Below are 20,864 nucleotides of genomic sequence, written 5' to 3'. Positions count from 1 at the left end.
ATGGATCGTGGAGCCGGTACCGGGGTCGGGGGCATGGATGGTGCCGTCGGCTCGGGGGTCATAGACCTTGATCGTGGCGTCGGCTCGGGGGTCATGGACTTGGATCGGGAGGCCGGGACGGGAAGCTGCTGCGGCCCATCGCTGGACATGCGCACTGCGGCCGAGTGTGGAGAGCGTAGATGGACCGCAAGGTCCATCACCCACTCCCAGTGAGTATCTCCGCCGGACGACCACGAAATGGCCTCCTCCTCTGGAGACCACGTGGTGGGCGGCGGATGGTGAGAGCGGCGACCCAGATGCCTACTGAGGGCTCCGGAAGGGGAGACAGAGTAAAACAGGTACCCGGCTGGAACCCCGGCTGGAATCCCCGGGAGGACCGTTCCCCCATTACGGGTGGCCCGCTCGACTGCGTGGACCGCCCATTGCCAGACGGGTTCACCTGAACTCATCCAGGGCAAAAAACTCAGCTGAGTCCTTTTTTGGTCGCGTCATTCAAACCATGTGGGTGGTACTTCTTTTCTCCGTAGATTTACAGTTGAATTGATTTAACCAAAACAGAAACGTGTCAGTCAGAGTAGCAGATATATACGTTTCTTGAAGGGCATCTCAGCGGACTGTCACACTGTGGTGTGACATGAACTGGTGACAGAGGGTCAACTAACTACTAACCAACTAAACTTAATTCAAAATTTCAAATGTAAGGGACATTTATTCATATGTTTGGTGGTTATTTTGTCCAGAAAATGTGTAACAAAGAAAAACAAGTCGATAGCAGAGACGACGCTGAAGACGCTGATATAAGTATCAGTGTCTTCAGCATCGTCTCCGCTAGAAACTCGTTTTCTTTGTTACACATTTTCTAGACTAACTTGCGTATTATATTTTATAACTTGTGGAGGTTTTGAGTATTTTCAAACGGATAAGTGGATATTGTAGCCACAGTATTCTTTGGAAGTTGGTTCTGGCCCTTTGGGGCTCAGGTGGAGGTTCTGGTATTGAAGCTCCATTAGCCGCTACCAGCATAACATAGCATCCGAGATTTAAATAAGTCACACAATTTATACAGAAAACCAAACATGAGCATGCAAATCATGACATTTGTAAAATATGTTCACTTATTACCGCAGGCAACTTCTCTTTCACTAAGATAGGAAACTGTAGCCTTGAGTAGCCACACACCCGCATGTAGGTCATTCAGAGTGACTCAGGTGCATAGTGGCCCTATGTTGAGTCTGCAAAGTAGCCTCTTGGGCAAACATGGCTTGGATAAGCTGTGATCTCCATGTCGCCTGCGGGATAGAAGATGCCTATCTTGTAATTGCTCTCATATCTATCCTCTCCACCTGAGCTGCAGTCATCTCTGTGATTAGCCTGCAGTATCGCCCGCAGAGCAGTCATGACACCAGCGTAACCCAACACCGGGTCTGTGTGATTCTGCACGGAGCAATTATGCAACGGAGGTTAGCTTGTAGCATTTGAGCTTTTTGTACCTTAAAATTGTAAGATTTTTTGGGGGGGAGGAGGCAGTAGTTTGGCTCACTGGATGTGGGAAAGATGTGCAAAAAGGATGCATTTGGCTTGCGTTGTTGTGCTACTAAAATAAAGTGGTTATCAGTGCCAGGATGACCTTCAGTCTGTAATCCCTGCGAGAGTCTTCTCATTTGCTCTCAGTCACATTGGTATGAACCGTATATCCGTGGATGATGTGTTTGTGATGGTTGTACTCCCTTAGGATTTAGCAGACCTGGGTCTATCTGTGCAGCGGGTAAATTAAGTATTGAACGTGAATTTCTTTCAGCAAATATTTTTCTAAAAGTCCCTCGTTATAAATGTGGTTATTTATTCATGCAAATCCTCAGTGGGTGGGACGTATTGGCGATTGGTACTGCTACATCCTCACCCCTCTTCTCTCTGTCCCGCTCTGACAGATCAGTCTCCTGTGAGGTTCAGTTGTCCTCTTGAGTAATGCGGCTGTCAGAAACCAACTGGACATGCAGTCCAGTTAAGGATAAGTTTGGCTTATCATCACACTTACAGCGGGCAAAATAAGTATTGAGGAGTCTCAATAAATATATTTCATATAGGTGGTATTGAAATGAATGACATTTTCACATTAAACAACCCACATAATCCATACACACAAAGAAAACCAGACAAATAAATCCGGAATTAAGTTAGGCGCAATAAAATGCAATGACGCGGGGAAAAAGTATCCAACACATGAACAATGGAAGGAGCAAAAAGTCATCGAAAGACACCAGCTGAAATCTATCAGTAATTAGAAAGCAATCCTGCCCCTTGTCACTGCAAATTATTCTCAGCTGGTTTGGTCTCAACCTATAAAATGGTGTCTCGTTACCAAGCTGTCGCCAGCAGCGTTGCATGATGGGTAGAAGCAAAGAGCGGTTTCAAGAGACAGGCCTATAGCACTGTATAGAAATATATTTACTGTGAAAAATGTGCAATATTATGCTAATAATAAAATAGTTTTTCCCGCTGTGATGATAAGCCAAAAGAATAAGCATGCGCACAGTTGGTTTCTGACACCCACATTACTCAGAGGACCACCGACGCTCAGGAAAGGCCGTTCTCCCAGAGGGGGGCAGAGAAAAAGGAGGCGAGGGTGGTGAAACTACTGGGGGGGGTAATTCACCGGCAGTACTAATTGCCAAGGCGTGCCACCCACCAACGATTTGCATAAATAAATAATGAGTAATTATGCTGAGACCCGATGCGTGGAGGAGCGCACCATTTTCCGAAAATATCTCCTGTCGTGCTGTGAACTAGAAACTTCAGGCTCCCTCGAGAAATGCTCCACCGCTTGAAAAGAACTACACCTACACCTTTATTTTGCTGTTTGGATGGGATATTTAAAGACACACGCTTTACACTATAAAATACAGCAACGTGTCCTCGGACTGATAATAAGTCAGTTTTGGTTTCTCCTCGATGTGCATGAAAATGGAAAAGCAGATTGCTTCATGAAGACGATCATGTTTGGTGATTTTCAGGTATTTCTTTACAGCTCCAACACCCGAGACGGCAAAGTCCGGCGTGTTTAAACATGTGCGTTTACACGTGCATGTTTAAAGGAACAGCTTACATCCTAAAAAAACGCTTTACTGCACGTTGGATGCTTTGGCGCTGTCCATAGGTTCCTGATAATAGTCATTATTGTATAGACCAGACCAACAATAAATAATTTCTCTGGTTCCCTTGTAAGGGTTCGCTAAAGCCCCGAATAATGAAACATTTTTTTTAATTGCTCCTGTAAATACAAGACTTTCTTGTGTGCTTCCCATTTGATTGATGCAGACACGATAATGGTCAATCCTTTAGTTGCATTATCATTAACAAGGAATTTAGTCCAAAATATACATTTCTCAATTCTAGTCGTTTTCTAAATGGAGTTACATGTAGGTGGCGTTTACGCTGCTGCTGATTCGTCTCATTACAGGTAATGAGCCTGAATGAGTGCAGTGATTGTTGTGTGCACTACTAGTGGCCCTGCCAGCTAATTGAACAGCAGGTTCTACACACAACTCAATACTTGTCCGACAACCATCAGTCCCGAGTGTTTTACTAACAACTTGAGGCATTTAGAGTTCAGAGTCTTGGATTGTTGGAGCATCCGTTAATACAGAGCGACTTCACTTCGCTGTGACACGTTTAGTGCGGCCCAACCGCAGACTGACAGCAGAACCGAGGCCAGCAAAGCGACTGGGACGCTTTAGCTGCACATCTGACACAAACTACCTCTCTGACACCAATTCCATCTGAAAATCCAAGGATCTCTGTTTTCTACTTGGCGCTCGGGGCACTTTTCCGTGTCAGTGAGGGGTTGGCTGCAGAGTTAGAGGCAAAAAGATGTTAAAGAGACACGTGGGGTGTTACTGCCTGACCCCTGGCTGCGGGGTCGGACATCACATCGGATGTGCGAACGACGTGTTCCTCGCTCACATGTTGACGGGAGTTGAAGGTTCAGGGCAGCAGTAGCAGAGGTCAGCGGAAGCGTTTGTGTTTATTTCATTTGGCTTCAAAGTGCAGAAAGCAAACACGTGGATTATTTGGCTCGTGGAAAAATGATTTGAACATCAATCTTAAATTGGAATCTTTCCACATATTTCTGGTTCTACTTGAGGACAGTTAATGTCTTTCCTGGCAATTATTCTCCCCTTTTCCCCTGTTTCTAATCAGGTTGATTAAATCTGGTTCCAAACCAGCCATTAATCCCCACCTCTGCTACAACACGCTGGCATCATGAGCTCTTTGACTTCCCTCTGACTTCCTCATGCTTCCCCTTCTCGTCTCTCGCACAATAATCGGAGGAGAAAGCTCTGTGGTAAAGGGATTTCATCTCAGCTATACCACAGTCATTAGATACACTAATGCACTCTATCATTTTCTGCTGTGATTATAATTGACTCGTAATGTGCTTTTAATCCATGCTGGCTAACCTCCCTCTCCCTTTCTCCCTCCCTCCCCACACTCCTCCTCTCCTTCCCTCTCAGGTTTTGCAGTGAACCTCCAGGTGATCCTGGCGAACCCGCGGGCGCAGTTCAAGCGGCGCGGCTCCCAGCCGGGGATGCAGGAGTCCGACTTCCTCAAGCAGATCACCAAGGTCACCGAGTTGGAGCCCAAGGCCAACAATTGCACCCAGGTGAGCGACCGGGGCGACGCTTGACGCCATGGCAACAGATGGAAACGCTTCTGACGACAGTTTGGGTCCACGTGTGTGCGGCTCACAGCTTCACGCTCTAGTCGAGGACACTGACCTCCAAAGGTGTAGATGCTGTTCAGCTCAATATTCTGAGAGCTCAACAAACCGGTACAAATGCACCTTCCCTTGTGTTTTAACCAACGTCCTCACAGTCGCCACCGCTGAATAAGCAGGGAACGGTCGCTTGTTTATATCATAAGCATAAGTTATCAGACTGCAACCTACATACTGGAGGTGGAAGGCAAAGACTCGGGTTTAATAAAAGCCCAGCTCATCCGTCTTGTGTGTTTGTCTGTGTGGCAAATATTAAACTGCACTCATAATAATGGCTGCTGTCCAAGCAGTAACTAACCCTGGGGTATCTCTCCCCACTATTGACAGCATGAGTCATGCTTTAAGCGGGTGGCTCGGGCTCAACTTAGACATCCAGAGCAGGGATTGGATATAACCGGCGTTATAGCGCCATCAATTCTAGTTGTGACTTCAGACAGCTCAGATCGATGCAGCTCATCTCAAGTCACCACGGCCCCTGTTGGCACTCGGCTTTATGAAGCCACTCATCCCCTTGACAACCGTCACAGGGACTTCTGTGAGGAATGGATTCCATTACACCTCTACTGTTAAAAGAATACGTGAACTAAACGCCGGGTCCCTGTTTGCTTCAAACAGTCGCAGAGTCGTCAATTTACAGCTTTTTTTGCTTCTTTTTTTTTGTTTCATAACAAGTCTAACCGACACTACACAAGGCAATATTAGTAACAAGTGTGACTCATAGACTGTTACAGAATCCTCATCTCATTTCACCTACTCGTGTAGTGCAGCCTGTATTCGTTGGTCATGGCTTGTTATAGACGATCATCAGAAATGTTCCACGTATGCAACATAACAAACAAACAAACATGTCTCACTAACATGTCCAAGTCCTCCAATTTTTTTTTGTGTAAATTGTAAAAATGAGAGAAAAGAGAAAAGAGAAGGCAAGATCCCAACATTAAGTGATGGAGAATTTTGAGTTTGCAGACGGACACTGCAGCAGCACGGTTTCATTCAATGCCTCCCAGTTACCTACAAAATTCAACGCAAACAATATTTTCCTTCTCAGTGGCGAAAAAAAGTGCAGCTTTATCTAGAATCTCTGTTTACGGTTTAACTGGATGTGCCACACCCCCCGGCCCCCCTCCCGGGTTTGCCGGATCATCATTTACAGCCGACTGCTGCTGCTGCAGACAGCTCTGTGTTGAAACTACCATCATCATTATCAGCCCCATTACACTAATGGAGGGGCCCTGCCGCCGATATTAATACAGGCCATTAGCGAGCTGTGACATCATCAGTCAGCGCCCAGCACCGCTTGGACCAGAGGATGCAAAATCAGCATTAATCACGTATCACAGTTGCAAGAGCGGCAAGACGTGACATCATCAGTTAGAAGACGTGACACCACTCTGGCAGCTCTGTGTGCTCGGTGCGTTGACCATTAGTCAAGTTACTGCAGTTATTGTTACTCCTTTTTTGTTACAAGATACGCGTATTGACCCCAAATGTGGTTGACATGATAGGATATAAAAGCCCTCTGCAGCAGCTGTTGCACGCCGCAGCTTCAGGTTCCATCCAATTGGAGGGAAGCATCTGGGATCAAATCACAAAGCCGAAATCCCGACCTTGGCAACGGAGGGCAGAGGCGCTCATCCGATGGCCGGGTCACTATCTGCAGACGACTGACAGGCGCTGTAATGTAGTTAGAGCAGGAGAGTAATGGCAACAGACAGCAGTGACAGGACAACAAAGGAGAGGGGGGGGCGGAACAGATGGAGATAGATTATAGCACAGGAGGGAAAGGAGACAGAGAAGTGAGTCAGAGAGGAGGCTGAGTAAAAGCCTGCGTAGAGAGACGAGGTATAGTTCCAGTGACTGGAAATGGAGTTGCAAGAAAAAGCGAAGGGACGTACGCCGCCACGGACTCAAAGACTACAGCGCTGTGTATTTTATTTTTTGGCTCTCAGGTGTCTGAATTTATTCTATTATTGTTGCTAAATGCATCCCTGACCTCCACAAAATCTGATTTGTGTCATCCGATCCTGAAAGCATCTAGAGTGCATTTGCAAATGGAAGTTAAGCGCGTTATGGTCTCGAGATTAAAAATGTATTCTCAGAACTTTTAAATTGAAGGTACTGGGAAGGTGAGAGTTCTGCGGTGGCAGGTGACTTTAGTGCTTAGGGTCATGATTATTTAGCACCACACACTTCACAATCTTGCATTAGCAAAGAGTAATTGGCCAAAATAGGCCGAGGATCATAGTGACAACATTTATAAATAATTAATTATTTTGAAAATATTGAAAATAATTTTAATTTTTATCCCTTTTTCATTGAAAAGTGCCCTCACCAAGTTAGTCTTAACATAAATAATAAAAAGCGTAGGTTTAAAACCAATTCTCAGCTAAACTAACAGTATAATCACCCTCCAAACTCTCCATGATAGTTTTTACTGACTGAACACCGTAATTGCTGCAGATTGTGCACATCTGTTCTTGCGAATAAAGAGCTTTTAGAAAATCTTCCCAGATCTCAGCAACGACGTTGGCCAGCACTTGAGAGAGAGAATAGCTGTCTGGCATTCACTGCAATTCCATTGTGTGAATATAGCAATAATCTATAGCAGATGAAAATGATGTGCATGACCAATTTGTTGTCCTAAAATTGAGGAAACTGGATTTTTACTAATATTTCTAACACAAATGACAACAAATATACCAACACCAATACAAACGCTGGGCCATCTGCACATCCTTCAACTGCATCCCCACAAACGATTCCTCCTGATGTGGAGGAACAGGCCAATCCGCTCTCTCTGAATGCTATTAAGGCGAATAAATAAATAAAAATGCTCTAACCTACTAAAGCTTTTCGTCTCCACTTTGCCTCAGGGGGAAAGTGGAAGATAGAGCAGGAAGGAGGATAGAGAGGTAAAAGAAAAAAACATGAGCAAAGCCATCAGGGAAAAGAAATAGTGTGACGTGATGAATAAGGGAAGTGGAGAGGGGGGCGGGGGGGGGGGCACCCTGATTAGCAAGTGTGGATCTCCACACACGCCATGCACCTTTTTCCTCAAAGTTCTCGAGTGACGCTTAAGTGGCTGCTACATTAGCCTCGTTAGATATGCAAACCGGGCCGATTAGCAGCACAGTGTGCAGGAAGGGGACATGTTCCACCTGAAGAAGCCCGGAAACGGCAGCCGACAGCAATAAATCATGCGTGTGCGTGTGTGTGTGTGTGTGTGTGTGTGTGTGTGTGTGTGTGTGTGTGTGTGTGTGTTTTTCTCTGGACACACAAATGCCACAAGCGTGAATTATAAGCTCATTAGCCAATGGTCTCCTCCAAACAACCCTCCTAAAATCCCTGGGGAATGAAATGCGTCCCTAAAATAAAAAAGGATGAATCTCTGCATCCATTTTCTCACCAATACGTCGCTGTGAAATTGGCTGCAAACAAAAGACAAGCGGCTGCAGCGTGCCACTTTTGATGCAATTTTATTTTCCGGAGGTGTCAGACTTGTTTCTGCCCGGTGAACGGAATCCCTCCTGGCACGCCAGCCAGCTTCAAATTCAACAGCAGGAGGATGCATGTGCAAATGTGTGTCTCAAAGAAATGTCTTTCATTTGACAGATATTTCATCAGAGTATCATCAACAAATGAAGCCTTTACTTCAAAAGGTAATTGCAACAAAGGGAAATACCAAAAGCCTGTGTCTTATAGTACAAGTAGTATAACAATATGGTCAGTGTGAAATGAAATGCCAGATATATAGTGTATATACAGTATAAACAGTAAGGTGTGTAAGTACTGGAAGGTGTGTATCTGCGTTGACTGATTTTTATTCCTAATGCTCGTCATTGGTGCGTCAGATCCTGTGAAAATCTGATGAAGTCATTCAGGTTCACCAGAAACTCCTTCAGCTCCGACTCCAGCAGTCCACACTGAACCATGGGAGAACCAGAACCATGACCGAGCGGGGTGGACAGTAAAATGAGAGGTCATCTAAAGAGCTTGTGGAGCTCAGAAACACTACGGATTTCAAGGCACAGGCAAAATCCACACATAAATTGTAATAGTTGTAATACTTTCAAATAGGTCACCTATGATGTAATGGAGGTTCCTTCTCTATTTAGCTTGAGGGGGTGAGTCTGTGTAATGTTATCCAGCAGGACACAGGTCTGTTTTGTCCACATAACAGCTTTATGCTGTAGAACAGATTCAGCTCTGGTCTCTGTGTTGCTGCATCTGCTTAATTATTTCTATTACCGGTGAAGACAAAGTTCACAGTGATAAATGCTACTTCCCCAAGACAATGACAAAATAAAAATACTTTTAAACTATCAAACAAAGGTTTGAACAGAATCACAAACAGAATTTCACTTTCAGCACTATGACATTTATTTTTTGTGATGATGTGAAATATCTGCAGTGTGCGTCAGGTACAAACATGCCGGGGAGACTTAAGCAAAAACATCGTTCCAAAGCACTGCGAGTGTTGAAAAGCCTCCGGGAACGATACCTTCAACTTGAATGAGTATTCAAGTACAATCTCATAATTACGGGTGAGAGAGAAAATGAGACCCATATTGTAAAAGAGCTAAATGATCCTTCAAACAGCAATTCTCAGTATGGCTTTCAGCTTTTTTTTTTTTTACCTTTTTCTACAAACAAAATGTCTTTAATCCGCCCAAAAACATCAACCGTGTTAGTGAAGCTTTATCCACCTGCGTCTGTGAAGTACTTATCCAAGCACACCGGCCTGTTCTTGCTTTCATTAGTGCCGCCATTTCCCCCGTCAGCTGTTTCCCGCTCACACACTTTTTCTTTCTTTTCTTTTTCAGGTTCTTGTTTGGCACACTCGCACGGAGAAACCACACCTCGCCAATGAGCCCAAACATCGGAAAGACACCGTGGTCATTGAGGTGTGAGAGGAGGGGCCGAGCAGCGGATCGGAGACGCCATGTCTTTGCTAACCAGCGACAGCACGGGTTGTGCCGTCTGTCCCGCTGGACACGGACTCTATAGGAGCTGCATGATTCAAGACCCCTGGCTGGCTTCTTGTTGGGACGTCTTGGCCTGTAATGTAATGTAAAAAAAAACAACAAAAAAAGCATCTTGTTGCTGAAGTGCCGAGTGAATAATTTGGCATTTTAATCATTAATACATCCTTGTCAAATGAACTGTTACTGTGATATAATTACTGTACAAACGAGGCTCTCTGTTAAGACAACTCGTATTGCACAAAACAAAGAAGATGGACATTTTTCATTGTTAGTACGAAGCATGTATCACGGTGTTGTTAGCATAAAGCTAGCGAAGACTGCAACTCACACTAATTCTTTGGGAACAACGTCTAGCAAACTGCAACAAACATCTCTAACAAGTAGCTTTTATTACAAAACAATGTGTTGGTTTGCTTTAAAGGTGTTGGAGATGGTATTTTGGAGTAGAGAGAGATCTGCGTCGTCGGCTTCCAGTCGTGATGCTAAGCTAGGCTAACCGGATCCTAACTCAAGCGCTGTGTGCGCACAAAATTGGCATAATTTTGTTGTCTTTCATGTCATCTGTCCCTTTGACTGAGCAGAGCACACATGTTGGACCGCATCATCTGACAAAAGGTGCGTTCGCTGCTGAAGAACGTCTCCGTCTTCAATTCCTTATATCTGTAAAATGGCCAAAAGCGGCTCCTGCCTCTCGTTGATACACCTTGATGTCTCAGCGTTGACGTAGTAACGATTCATCACTGGCGAACTGGTCGTAGGAGATGATCGACCTCCTCTCGCTGTGCGTTTCTTCAGTGTGCGACCGGGTCATGGAAGCGGCGTAACAAAGCGATGTCTCAAGCTGCCGTCAATAATGCAAAGCACGAGGGTGAACAAGGTTCGCTTCTGGTTTCACAGCTCAGTGTTTTATCAGCAGTATTGTCCTGGTCACTGAAGTGTGTGTGTGTGTGTGTGTGTGTGTGCGCGTGTGCGTGCGTGCGCGGTGTCGGTGTGTGATGTAAACACGGGGAAAAACAAACTGGATTAAATCCAGGATTCAACACTTTGGGAAAGAAAATGAACAATTCAATGTCATTTTTTGTCTGAAACTTACTGTCATCTCTTGTATGTTATTGTAGTAGGCCTCTGATATGTTTTAATACCTTTTTAAGTTATTTATATATATTTCTACGTTGGTTCTTTTATTTCTTCTGAACTCATTTGGTCCAAAAAATATACAAGTCAACAAGTCAATACCACACATTACGTGTCACACAGAGAAATACGTTTGCACTAGATTTAGCACATAAGTACAATTGCTAAAGAAAGTAGCAATGTGTCATTAAATAATCTGATTCATTGTTGCTCATAGAATACTATAGGATACTTCACATTTCCTCCACTAAACAATCAATGCACCTATCAGAAAAAAATAACGACCAGATTAATAATTTATGAGAAAGTGAATAATTTAGTTTAGACAAGTTGACAAATTAACAGAAAACAGAAAACCACAAGATTTCCAGCTGTTATAAATTCCCCAACACGTACAAGCGGCAGTGGTGATTTCAGCCACACTGAAAGGTGCTGAATGGCATCTACATGAAGGAAAGAGCGAACAAAGGGACGTTTGAGTTCATGGCCGATCCCTGCTGATCCGTCCTGGTCGCCACCGCGACGCGAACGTGGTAAAACTACCACGGTGTTTTACCACACGTCGTCTTTTCCAAACTCACGGCTCATTACGCAGGATTCTTTTGGACATAATGTATTATACATTTGTTGGCTTGAGTCTCATGCAGATTAATTATTTTTTAAGACCCGTTCTGAAAGGTTGATATTAGTATAATCAAATATTCAGATATCTCTGAACAGAAATACCTAATAAGACAGATGAAATGAAAATACGCACAAATCTCCCAAACATTCTCTACCAACTCTGCAGCCAGCCGGCAGATGGATTTGACATGTTTCTGTGCATATTTATTGAACATGGAAGTTTCTCAAAGGCTGCTGGGAATTCTCCTTGCTTCATGCTCCTGTGCTGCTGCTGCCGCCTGATCTCGTCCACTCAAGGTAATCTCCCACGAGCCCGATAATCCACTAGGAGCCGCAGTGACGATTGGCGACAAATTGACATCCGCCAAGCGATGATGTGTGTGCCATTAAAGCACTCTAATTAGTATTTTTGGACTCTCGCTGGAAAAAACACGCTGAACATGAAGGTCGGTGTTGTTGGACGCAGGCAGATTGTGCTGAATCCCATAATGAATAAACCGTTTTCAAATATTCAGTCTTTTTCTTTTTTTTTACAGCTGGTTAGAAAAACCATATATGAAAAATATGAAAAAGTGTAGACAACATTGAGGGCATAAAATCTGAGATCTTTATTAAAGGATAAGTAGCACTGTGTGTGTGTGTGTGTGTCGGCATTGGAGACAGCAGAAAGGCAGCGCAGCAGGTACCAGTGTGTCCATGCTGTTCAAAATGAGTATTGAAACGGTTTCAAATATTCAGCACAGACACGTGTATTTATACTTCTGATCCCACGAGTATGCACGTTTATTAAGTTCTACTCTTGCTCCTACTACTCTGTAGGAGCATACTCTACTCTGCTCTGAATAAACAAGGACTGGACAGCGATGGGACCCTTGCAGCGTTTTTCATAAAGGTCACCTTTTGTCAGCGCTGTCCAATTCTGTCCCCCCTCGGTCTGGCCCATTGATTGGTCACCCAGGTTTAATTGCTTCAGAATAACTGTGCTTCTCTTGTACTGCTCACAATAAAACACCACAACAGAGATGGTGGATGGCAGAATATACAGTTAAAGCGTCACACATGAGGGAAGCAACATTGGTCCAGTTAAAAGAAAAAGACAGATCGTAGAAGTCCCTGCTGGAAGTGAACCGACAGAACGCTGGTCTCTGCCGTTTCCATGACAACGACCTGACTGCTGAAAACGCAACACAATTTGGGATACTACCTACTCTACTATTTAAAGCGCAGTACAGACGTACTGCGGCGATTCCAGCTGCGCATTAATATGCGCCGGGGAGCGCAGAGGAAACGGCTCATTTCTACAAGGAAAATCTTCAGTGGGACGAAGGAGAATCAGACACCCAGCGGGGGTCCCGGGGCGCCCAGCAATCACTAGAAGTCACCCGTTGGGCTGTTTATAACCAGCCGCCGTGTGACAAACCGCAATGAATCATCTGCATGTAAAAGTACATTTTAAAATGTTTACACCAAAAACAAAAACGGTATTTTCAGTAAATCTATGAGCTTTTTTTTTTCATTGATGGTTGGCTCTTAAAGTTTCTTTTTAAAACTTTTAAATAAAGCAGGTGGGAACAGCCTTGCTCTAAGTCTAGAAGCTAAGCTAGGCTAATGCCTTTGTCTCAATTTGACATTGCTGTCACATCTTTTGCGAAGATGTGTCACAAGTTTTGCGAAATGGCTGAAATTTACATTTGCCACCATCACCTGCCAATCATTCCTCAGCACGTGCACCAACAGGGACGAGAAGGACGTGACGCTCCACCGTGAGCAGCTTGAAACCCCCTATTTAGCGCTGCTACTGTAAACCCCCACAGGATGCTTTAAAGTAACCCGCACATCCTCTGGAACGTCAACGAGGAAGATGGAAATAACAATCTAAGTAATGGAGTAATGTAACGGAGAGGCATGGAGCTCTCTCCTATGGCTCTGAAAACAGCTGGAGGTTCACATCATCATCACAAATATACAGTACTGATCAGACGACTATCTGCCCTACAGAGAGGGAGGGGGGGGTTACAATATGCACAGCAGAGGGAGGGAGCAACCACAAAATAGCCATATCTACTGCATTGAAAGACTACTCACTAACTACCCACTTTGGTAAGGATACATAGTTACTATAAGAGACACTTGAGTTATCGGTCCAGCAGCTTTCTCGGGGTCTCTCTCTTCAGACGACAACAACAACAAAGAGAAAGAAGCTAAATGTGGGCGGGAAACGACGGTCTCCCTCCCGCCGCTGCGTCCAGCGTTGTGTCATCTGGTCTCACGCAGGGTTTATTTTACTTTTTTCCCCGTGGTGGGCAGTAAAGGCAGTCAAACTACCCCCGTTGTGCGTTCTTTAATCGGCTCCTTCTGTGTGGGTCGGGAGCACATTATTGGGCTGTGCCATACGACTCCCCCCCCCCGCCACGCCCACTTCTCCTTCGGACCTCCTGCTTATGACTTCCACAGCTGAGTGCTGAGGGTCTGGCCAGAAGCCGGCGGGGGGTCCGCGGGCCAGCCGGCCGCTGACTGGCCGCCACTCACCGCCATGCCCGACATCTGCTGGGACATCTGAGGGGAGAGGGGGGGGAGGGGGGGAGGGAGAAGGGAAGTCAGTGATAGAATTCATCAACGCTGAAATGAGAGACAGCCATTCCCCCATCCAAGAGGCAATGGTTGTTTGTTTGTGGGGGGGCGACCCACCGACCTCCAGCTCGACTCCCATGTCTCCATCGCCTCCTCCCCCACACTCCCCCGCTGGCCTTATCCTGCCTTATCTATTGTGAACGTGCTCCAGCGCAGCGCGACTGGCTTATCTGGTCATCGGAGAGCTGGTGGCTCAGCGTGCGCGTGTGCGTGTGTGTGTGTGTGTGTGTTGCAACTGAGTGCTCGTTCATCAACGCACCATTCCATCACCTCTATACACATGTGTGTGTATATAGAGGTGTGTACACACACACACACACACACACACACACACACACACACACACACACAGACAGGATGTTAAGATGTTGACAACATACAACACACATACACACACAACTTCATGATGGGTATACGGGTTGTGTGTTTCATTGAGCAGCAGCTACGTCACGTTAGCTCAGAAAATTCGACCTTGATGAAAGCGTGAGGAAGGAAATGATTTGATGGGAGTCATTTTGAGCACATCCACTCCCTCGACTGTCACAATAAAAGCTTCCTCAGGCTAAACAGTTTAGCTCAGACTGCTGGAAGCTGCTTTGGCTCAAGTAGTTGTTCCTCTGCCTCAACGTTATATTCAAACTTCTCTAATTATATTAAAGGAGTGTTGTTTCGCCAATCAACATCCCTGTTGGTATAAATAGATGCTAAATATTCAAAGGCTCTTCGGTTTCTGTGTCGCTGCGTGACAGATGTGACCTCCCAGTATTGATCCAGTGTAGATACGGCTTCTAGTTCTCGTGTCCAAAACCTTTTGTAAATTTGTAAATATTTGATCATTTTAACACGGCGATGTCACATCGGATACTTTTCAAACTAAAAAAAAGTGTTGTCATTTTGGTTTTGATAGAAAAACAAGATATTTAATCAAAAGGAGAGGCTGGATAGCCTACGGGTGAACAGCTTTCAATCAAACACGAATAGGAATAGAAACAGATGAATTTCCATACGAGATGCAGCACACATTGTTCAAGACCTGACGTCATTCCTCCCCTGATGTTGGCCAACAGACTTACAGATGTGGATATCCAGCTGTGCAGCCAGAATCAACTTAACTTGATGTTTTTATTGACTGTTTCAAGTTTGATAATAAATAATAAACGCGTTTTGTTTTATAAAATACCCTGTTAGGCATGGCAGGTTTGCCCGAAGTCCCTTTAGGGAGTTTTTTTTGCAATTAATAATAATATTTATTTGAGCCTGTAAACTTGCTGTGTAAATATTAGAGATATTAAGGACAATAAAGCCCATAAGGAAGCTTTGCTTCCCTCTATTTAGTGCCATTTAGTGCCATTTCCTTATGTCATCCTCAAAAACAAACCAGCCGTGTTGATAAAACACAACTCCATTATAAGCAGTTTAATGAAAACATACACTTGTTAAATACTTACTAAATGAGACCAAGTCAATACTTTAGGCGGAATTAACTGTCTCAGTCATTAATTGTTGAACGTCTTTCATGTTAGAAGCATAGACTTTATACAAGAAGTGGACGTAGTTGTAGCAATGTCAGCTATCGGTTGTGAAATGCCATTTTGCGGCCGCTGCCTTTGGGGATTGTGCTCGTTGTCATATTAGATCTTTTGGTGGTGGTATTTGACTTAGATTCATCACAAACAGCTCTGGTAGCGGCACACAGGGATGCAGGAAACAGTGGAAGACAACGTATTAACTGAACCAGGATGATGGAAGCGCTTGACCGGTGGTGTCGAGGTGAGTGAGCGAGTAAGTGGGCGTCGTAAAAGACGACTTTACAGGGAAACAGAAGAGGAATTACAAGCATCCGGATGTTTAAATGACTTCACTATCACCATAAAAGCAAACGCGCCCCCCATCGGAGTGTGTGTGAGTGATACCTGGCTCATGCTCCACTGTCCTTGCTGCATGCTGTACATGTTCTGCCCCTGGTTGGCTGGCACCCCGCCCTGCTGCTGCAGGCCCACCAAGCCCCCGTTGGGCAGAGCCACGCCGGACATCACGGCCCCCCCGCCCATCATGGTGGCGGCGGAGGGCGGGACGGCTCCGGCCGCCCCCGTGAAGCCCTGCGGGGTGAACTGCATCTGCGGCTGGCCCGCGTACATTCCTGCTGGGGCAAGGACACGTTGCGTATGTTAACTTTTCTACCAGTTGGCTTGTTTTACAGTTCAGTATTTTAGCGGCGCCCGGCGGTCCCTCTGGATCAAATGTGGGGATTCACAGGTGATTATGCAGCTCGGGGTTCCAAGTTAATGTTCAGTTTTTATGAAGAGAAGCCTCACAGTTTACTTTCAAAATGCAAACCAAACATTTCCTGCGGATTCAAATCAAAAGCAAAAGCAACAGCCCTACTTTTGGCAAAATCACAAACCCTTGATGGGTCAAACTGAGGATCCGTGTTAGTTAGAAGTTTGCCAGTTGGCCCGTTTTAACACCCCATAAAGGAGAAATGCTACTAAATAATGAAGAAGTGGCAAAATATCTGTTTTTTTTACGAAGAGGGAATGAGTCAATGGACACAATATCCTCTGATGTCAGCCGCACAGAATGCAATGACACGTCCACCAGATGCTGAAATACGGCCTCTTTGGCTCTATTCACATCTCCACATTTGAATCTGCTGGAGCAAGTTCAGCGTTAATCAAGAAAGGTTACACAGACTGTTTGTAGTATTTTGGAAGTTAATTAGCTGCACTTAGATCCACAAGTATCCTGCAGAGGCACACGCACGCGCGCGATGAAAGTCAGTGATCCTGAGGCATTAGCCTAGCGAGGTTCTTTTGGCTTTGATCTCCATCAGCATCTATTTGGACTCAAGAGAGGACAATGAGGCTGCAGAAAGCCCTTCATGCCGATTTCCTTTGCTAATCCTCTCGCGTTGGTGCGATCATGCAGCGATACAATCAACGCTTTCCCATACGCTCCCAAGCTGGAGTGGGTGCACGTAGCATATTATGCAAACAGCCGCGTCGAGCCGTCGGTGTTTACACACAACAGCTGTGTGACGAGCGTGATTCTGCTCGTCCGTCTGTGCTGCCGCGGCGGCGGGACTCCGGTAAGTGGACGAGCCAGCTCTTCAGCACGCCGACCTTTGTCTCTCTTCATTTTCATTTACGATAACAGACATTCTTTTTCAAAAAGGAGCTGGTTGGCTTACATGGGTAAAAAAAAAAAAGCTTTGGAGGGAGTTTTCCCTCCTGTGTCTTTCCTTTGACTTTGTGTAGTGGCTGTAAACCTGCCTTCAATTATTGTTTGGTCACTTCGGGGGCAGTGCAACACGCTGCGTGCACACATGCTGCCGTGGCAGCGACCAGACTTCCGTTCCAGAGGGGAAATAGCTGCTAATTGCTCTGCCGCGTTCACCAGCTAGTCGCCAACGGCCTTCTGTTTGTCAACATACCAAAACAAACAATAGGTCCTGCACCAATGCTGCCTGGTGTCGAGCCAGGGTCCGTTGCACCCTGTAGCTGTAAGTTAAAAGCTTTTGTTGAGGTGCTGAGAGGCCAACAACATGCGATAGTGTGTGTGTGTGTGTGTGTGTACGTCACCTTGTCCCGGCGCAGGCTGCTGGTGGCTCTGCGGCTGACTGGCCACTGAGCTGCTGGCGTACAGAGACAGGATGGAGTCCTTCGATAGAAGCTTCTTCTTCTCCTCCGCCTTGGTGGTGGTGGTGGTGGAAGTGGAGGAGGAAGCGGAGGAGGAGGTGGAGGGGTCCGCCTGCTGAGGTGCTGCACCAGAGCCGGGCTGTCAGGGAGACCGAAAAGGGATGCATGAAGTATGTAGCTTCACCGAAAACATCTGGCCACGCTGTCTTGAACAAGAATAAGTCTCGAAAAACATAAACTCATGTGTACAAAGTTTACTGAGCGAATGAAGCAAAGAGAGAAGCAGCTTCCTTCTCTCATATTCTATGCATGGAGCTGCTATCGGACCAGAGGAGTCGCCCCCTGCCGGCCATCAGGTTGGCGCCCGGTAAACAGGCATTTACAACACACTGCCACCTACAGCGTGGGAGAATATTTAATCGCCACAAAGACAAAATCCACAAGGAGAAGAAAATATCCAAACGTTGTCCGTGCGGAAAGCTCACAGTCAAAAGAAACGCAGGCGTACGCTGACCGGGTGGGAAAAGATGAAGCAAGGCGGAAGAAAGCAACGAGAGGCCGAGGGGAGAGTCGAGATGAAAAATAAAAAACGAGGAAAAGCATTGTCACTGTAAGTGAGACAGATGACATTAATTAGGCTGCTGCAAAGAGATATAGATATAAACACACACACACACACACACGTTCCTACCAGGCCCATTTTATTTTTTTTGAAACCTCTCAGGCACACACCCATTATGTCTAATGGATGGAGCTGCCAGCAAAGTTACACCTGCTTAAGAGCTTCGTACCACTGTTTGTGTGTGTGTGTGTGTGTGTGTGTGTGTGTGTGTGTGTGTGCAGCTAACACAAACAATGGCGGGAGAAAAGGCGAGGCAATAGTCAGCAGGACTTCATGAATAAGATAAGGGTGACTGTGATAAACAGCGGCTTCTGCAGCGCACACACACACAAACGGGTGAATTCACAACACAAGCGCGCGCGCACACACACACACACACACACACACACACACACACAGCGTGTGGGAGTGTGTTGTGCTCAACTGCTTAGCAGGCAGGGCTGCTCCCCTCCGTCTCTCTGCTGACTTCCTTTGACTGTGGAGGGAGGAAGGAAGGGAGGAGGAGAGAGAACGATAGCGGGAGGACGGAGGAGACGGGGAGGAGGGCAGGATGCAGAAGACAGAAGAAGAGGTGTCACGGAGGAGGAGAGAATGATAGCACAGGGAGCAGAAAAGGGAAAAGGGAGGACAAGTGGAGGATGCAGGGGCAGATGAGGAGGACCGATGATCACAACTGCACATGCGCTCAATATTTTCTCTCAAGTGAAGCCAGTTAAGGTGAGTCAGGTGCTGACGGGGTTCAGGATGGAGCCTCCTTCTATTAATCGCACGATTAGCAAGATTCTGGCTCCTGAGGAGTGAATGTGAGGTGAGAACAGGCAGCGGGGCGTCTTCACCTGCTCCGCGTTGATGTCTCACAGAGACATAACACGACTCAATCACAGGGGGTCGATTCAATTTGCTGCTAAGCTTTTTGGCAAAAGGTAAAAACTTCAAACCCCCCCACAAACTGCGTTAATTGTTGGCCGTTAGACTTCCTTCCTCGAGACACATGCTTGTCGAACAGACGGCGGTCTACCGGCTCTGTGGGAGGCCTTCTGGGAGGTGGAGGGAGTGAAAAGGAGTTTAAAAGATGACCAGAAACGGACTGCACAATATCGGGCCATGCACCAAACAGCAGACTTACACAGTCAGAGGCCAGCTGGGGAAAACAGTGCAGTGTTTAGCAGCTAAGGAGGATAATATTTATCAATATTAGAAGTTGGTGAATACCAAAAATAGTTAAATGACCACGAACAATAAATTCATGTGAGCGTTTAAGCGTTAGGGTGTAAATACGCCCCTGTTTGCAACCAAAAAGGACAGAAAATCAATGATAGCAGGTCTAAGTGGGTGGGGGAGTGGGGTCAACATGAGCAGAGGGAAATGTAACATGTCAGTCTCAAGCGTAACTGGTAGAAAGACAAGTTGAGTTCATTAGGTAGAGTCGCGCTGTAGCGACACGTCGATATGTCTGCAATCGCCGCCTCGCAAACGTACGTCTCCGCCAACCACCGACGGGCCGCGTCGGTCCCAAACGTCCTTCTGTCCCATCAGGAATCAGTGTCAAGTTGTCGTATTCAGCATATCAATGCGTGGATTGTGTCTGGTTTTCAGTGAAGTCACAGTGACCTTTGGACCACTACGGATTAATCCGGTGCGTCTGGAGGCTTTAGAAAGGTTAATTTGTAAAGACTAAAGAGGTGGCAGTACTCCGTCAAAGGTTTGTAGAGAAATTCTGTACGTTGAATTATGATACACTAGGTTACATTCATGTGGCAGACGCTTTGGTTGGATTTTCACACCGACCTGATAGTCAATGGTCCACCTTACAATAAAAAACATGAGAACAATGACACGGTAGACCTTTAGCAGCCCTTTTGTCCTGCAGACATCCTACTAAAGCCACACGCGTTGCACAAAATGCAAAAACTGGTTGAGTCGGGAGGAAAGAACTGAAAAGGAGTCCGTCACATGTGCATCTACCCACTTTCGTTTGTCTGGCTCGGTCTCACACAACACAACATAGTGTGCGGTGTGTTTCTGGGCTCCTAGCAGCACATTGTGTGAAATAAAGCCTCTTCAACAAGGCACCATTCTTCTCATCCAATGTTGGTGTCAATGGGTGCAGCCGCAGCTCTGAAATACCACTCTGACCGCATTTCCCTCACTGTCGCCATTGATAAACCTCTACAGCCAAACACACACTTTTCTTTATATGGTATTCCATCACTGCTTGAGATGCTCATAAACTCCCATCTGATCTGGTCTGGCCGTGTGTAGCTTTAAAAGCACTCTGAGGCTCTGATTGTGTAGCAGTGTGTGTTGAAGGATTTGGCCTAATTCACAGAAAAAAGCAACGCTGGCCTTGGAAATCTGAATTCAAAGGAGAGCTGCAGTAACAACCTTTTCTTCCGCCGCCCCCCCCCCCCACCCTCCTGCTTCATGCGTCTCAGTCATTTTTTGTCCCCTTTAGC

The 20,864-nt window shown here is 45.9% G+C and overlaps 2 protein-coding genes across 5 annotated transcripts in view; one reads left to right on the top strand and one right to left on the bottom strand.

Moving 5' to 3' along the window:
• Nucleotides 1-12,027, top strand: part of b3gat2 (beta-1,3-glucuronyltransferase 2 (glucuronosyltransferase S)) — a 31,899-nt gene extending 19,872 nt beyond the window's left edge. Inside the window, exons 3-4 of the mRNA XM_040179237.2 lie at nucleotides 4,512-4,660; nucleotides 9,598-12,027. Of these exons, the coding sequence (XP_040035171.1) occupies nucleotides 4,512-4,660; nucleotides 9,598-9,684 (236 nt within the window). The 3' untranslated portion in view covers nucleotides 9,685-12,027. The remainder of the gene's footprint in view (nucleotides 1-4,511; nucleotides 4,661-9,597) is intronic.
• A 74-nt stretch (nucleotides 12,028-12,101) lies between these two features.
• LOC120820957 (stromal membrane-associated protein 1) overlaps nucleotides 12,102-20,864 on the bottom strand; it is a 56,492-nt gene continuing 47,729 nt past the window's right edge. For 2 of the 4 annotated variants that reach the window (XM_040179231.2, XM_040179234.2), the window contains 3 exons: nucleotides 17,730-17,925; nucleotides 16,062-16,291; nucleotides 12,102-14,073 (listed from right to left, as the gene is read on the bottom strand). In XM_040179231.2, coding sequence (XP_040035165.2) covers nucleotides 13,957-14,073; nucleotides 16,062-16,291; nucleotides 17,730-17,925 — 543 coding nt within the window. In that variant the 3' untranslated portion in view covers nucleotides 12,102-13,956. The remainder of the gene's footprint in view (nucleotides 14,074-16,061; nucleotides 16,292-17,729; nucleotides 17,926-20,864) is intronic. The other 2 variants (XM_040179232.2, XM_040179235.2) reach the window with 1 other exon arrangement.

The sequence above is a fragment of the Gasterosteus aculeatus genome, chromosome 6 (genome assembly GCF_964276395.1).
Source record: "Gasterosteus aculeatus chromosome 6, fGasAcu3.hap1.1, whole genome shotgun sequence".
NCBI classification, from domain to species: Eukaryota; Metazoa; Chordata; class Actinopteri; order Perciformes; family Gasterosteidae; genus Gasterosteus; species Gasterosteus aculeatus.
The sequence above is the reverse complement of the archived record's forward strand: the minus strand, read 5'-3'. Positions and strand labels throughout refer to the sequence as shown.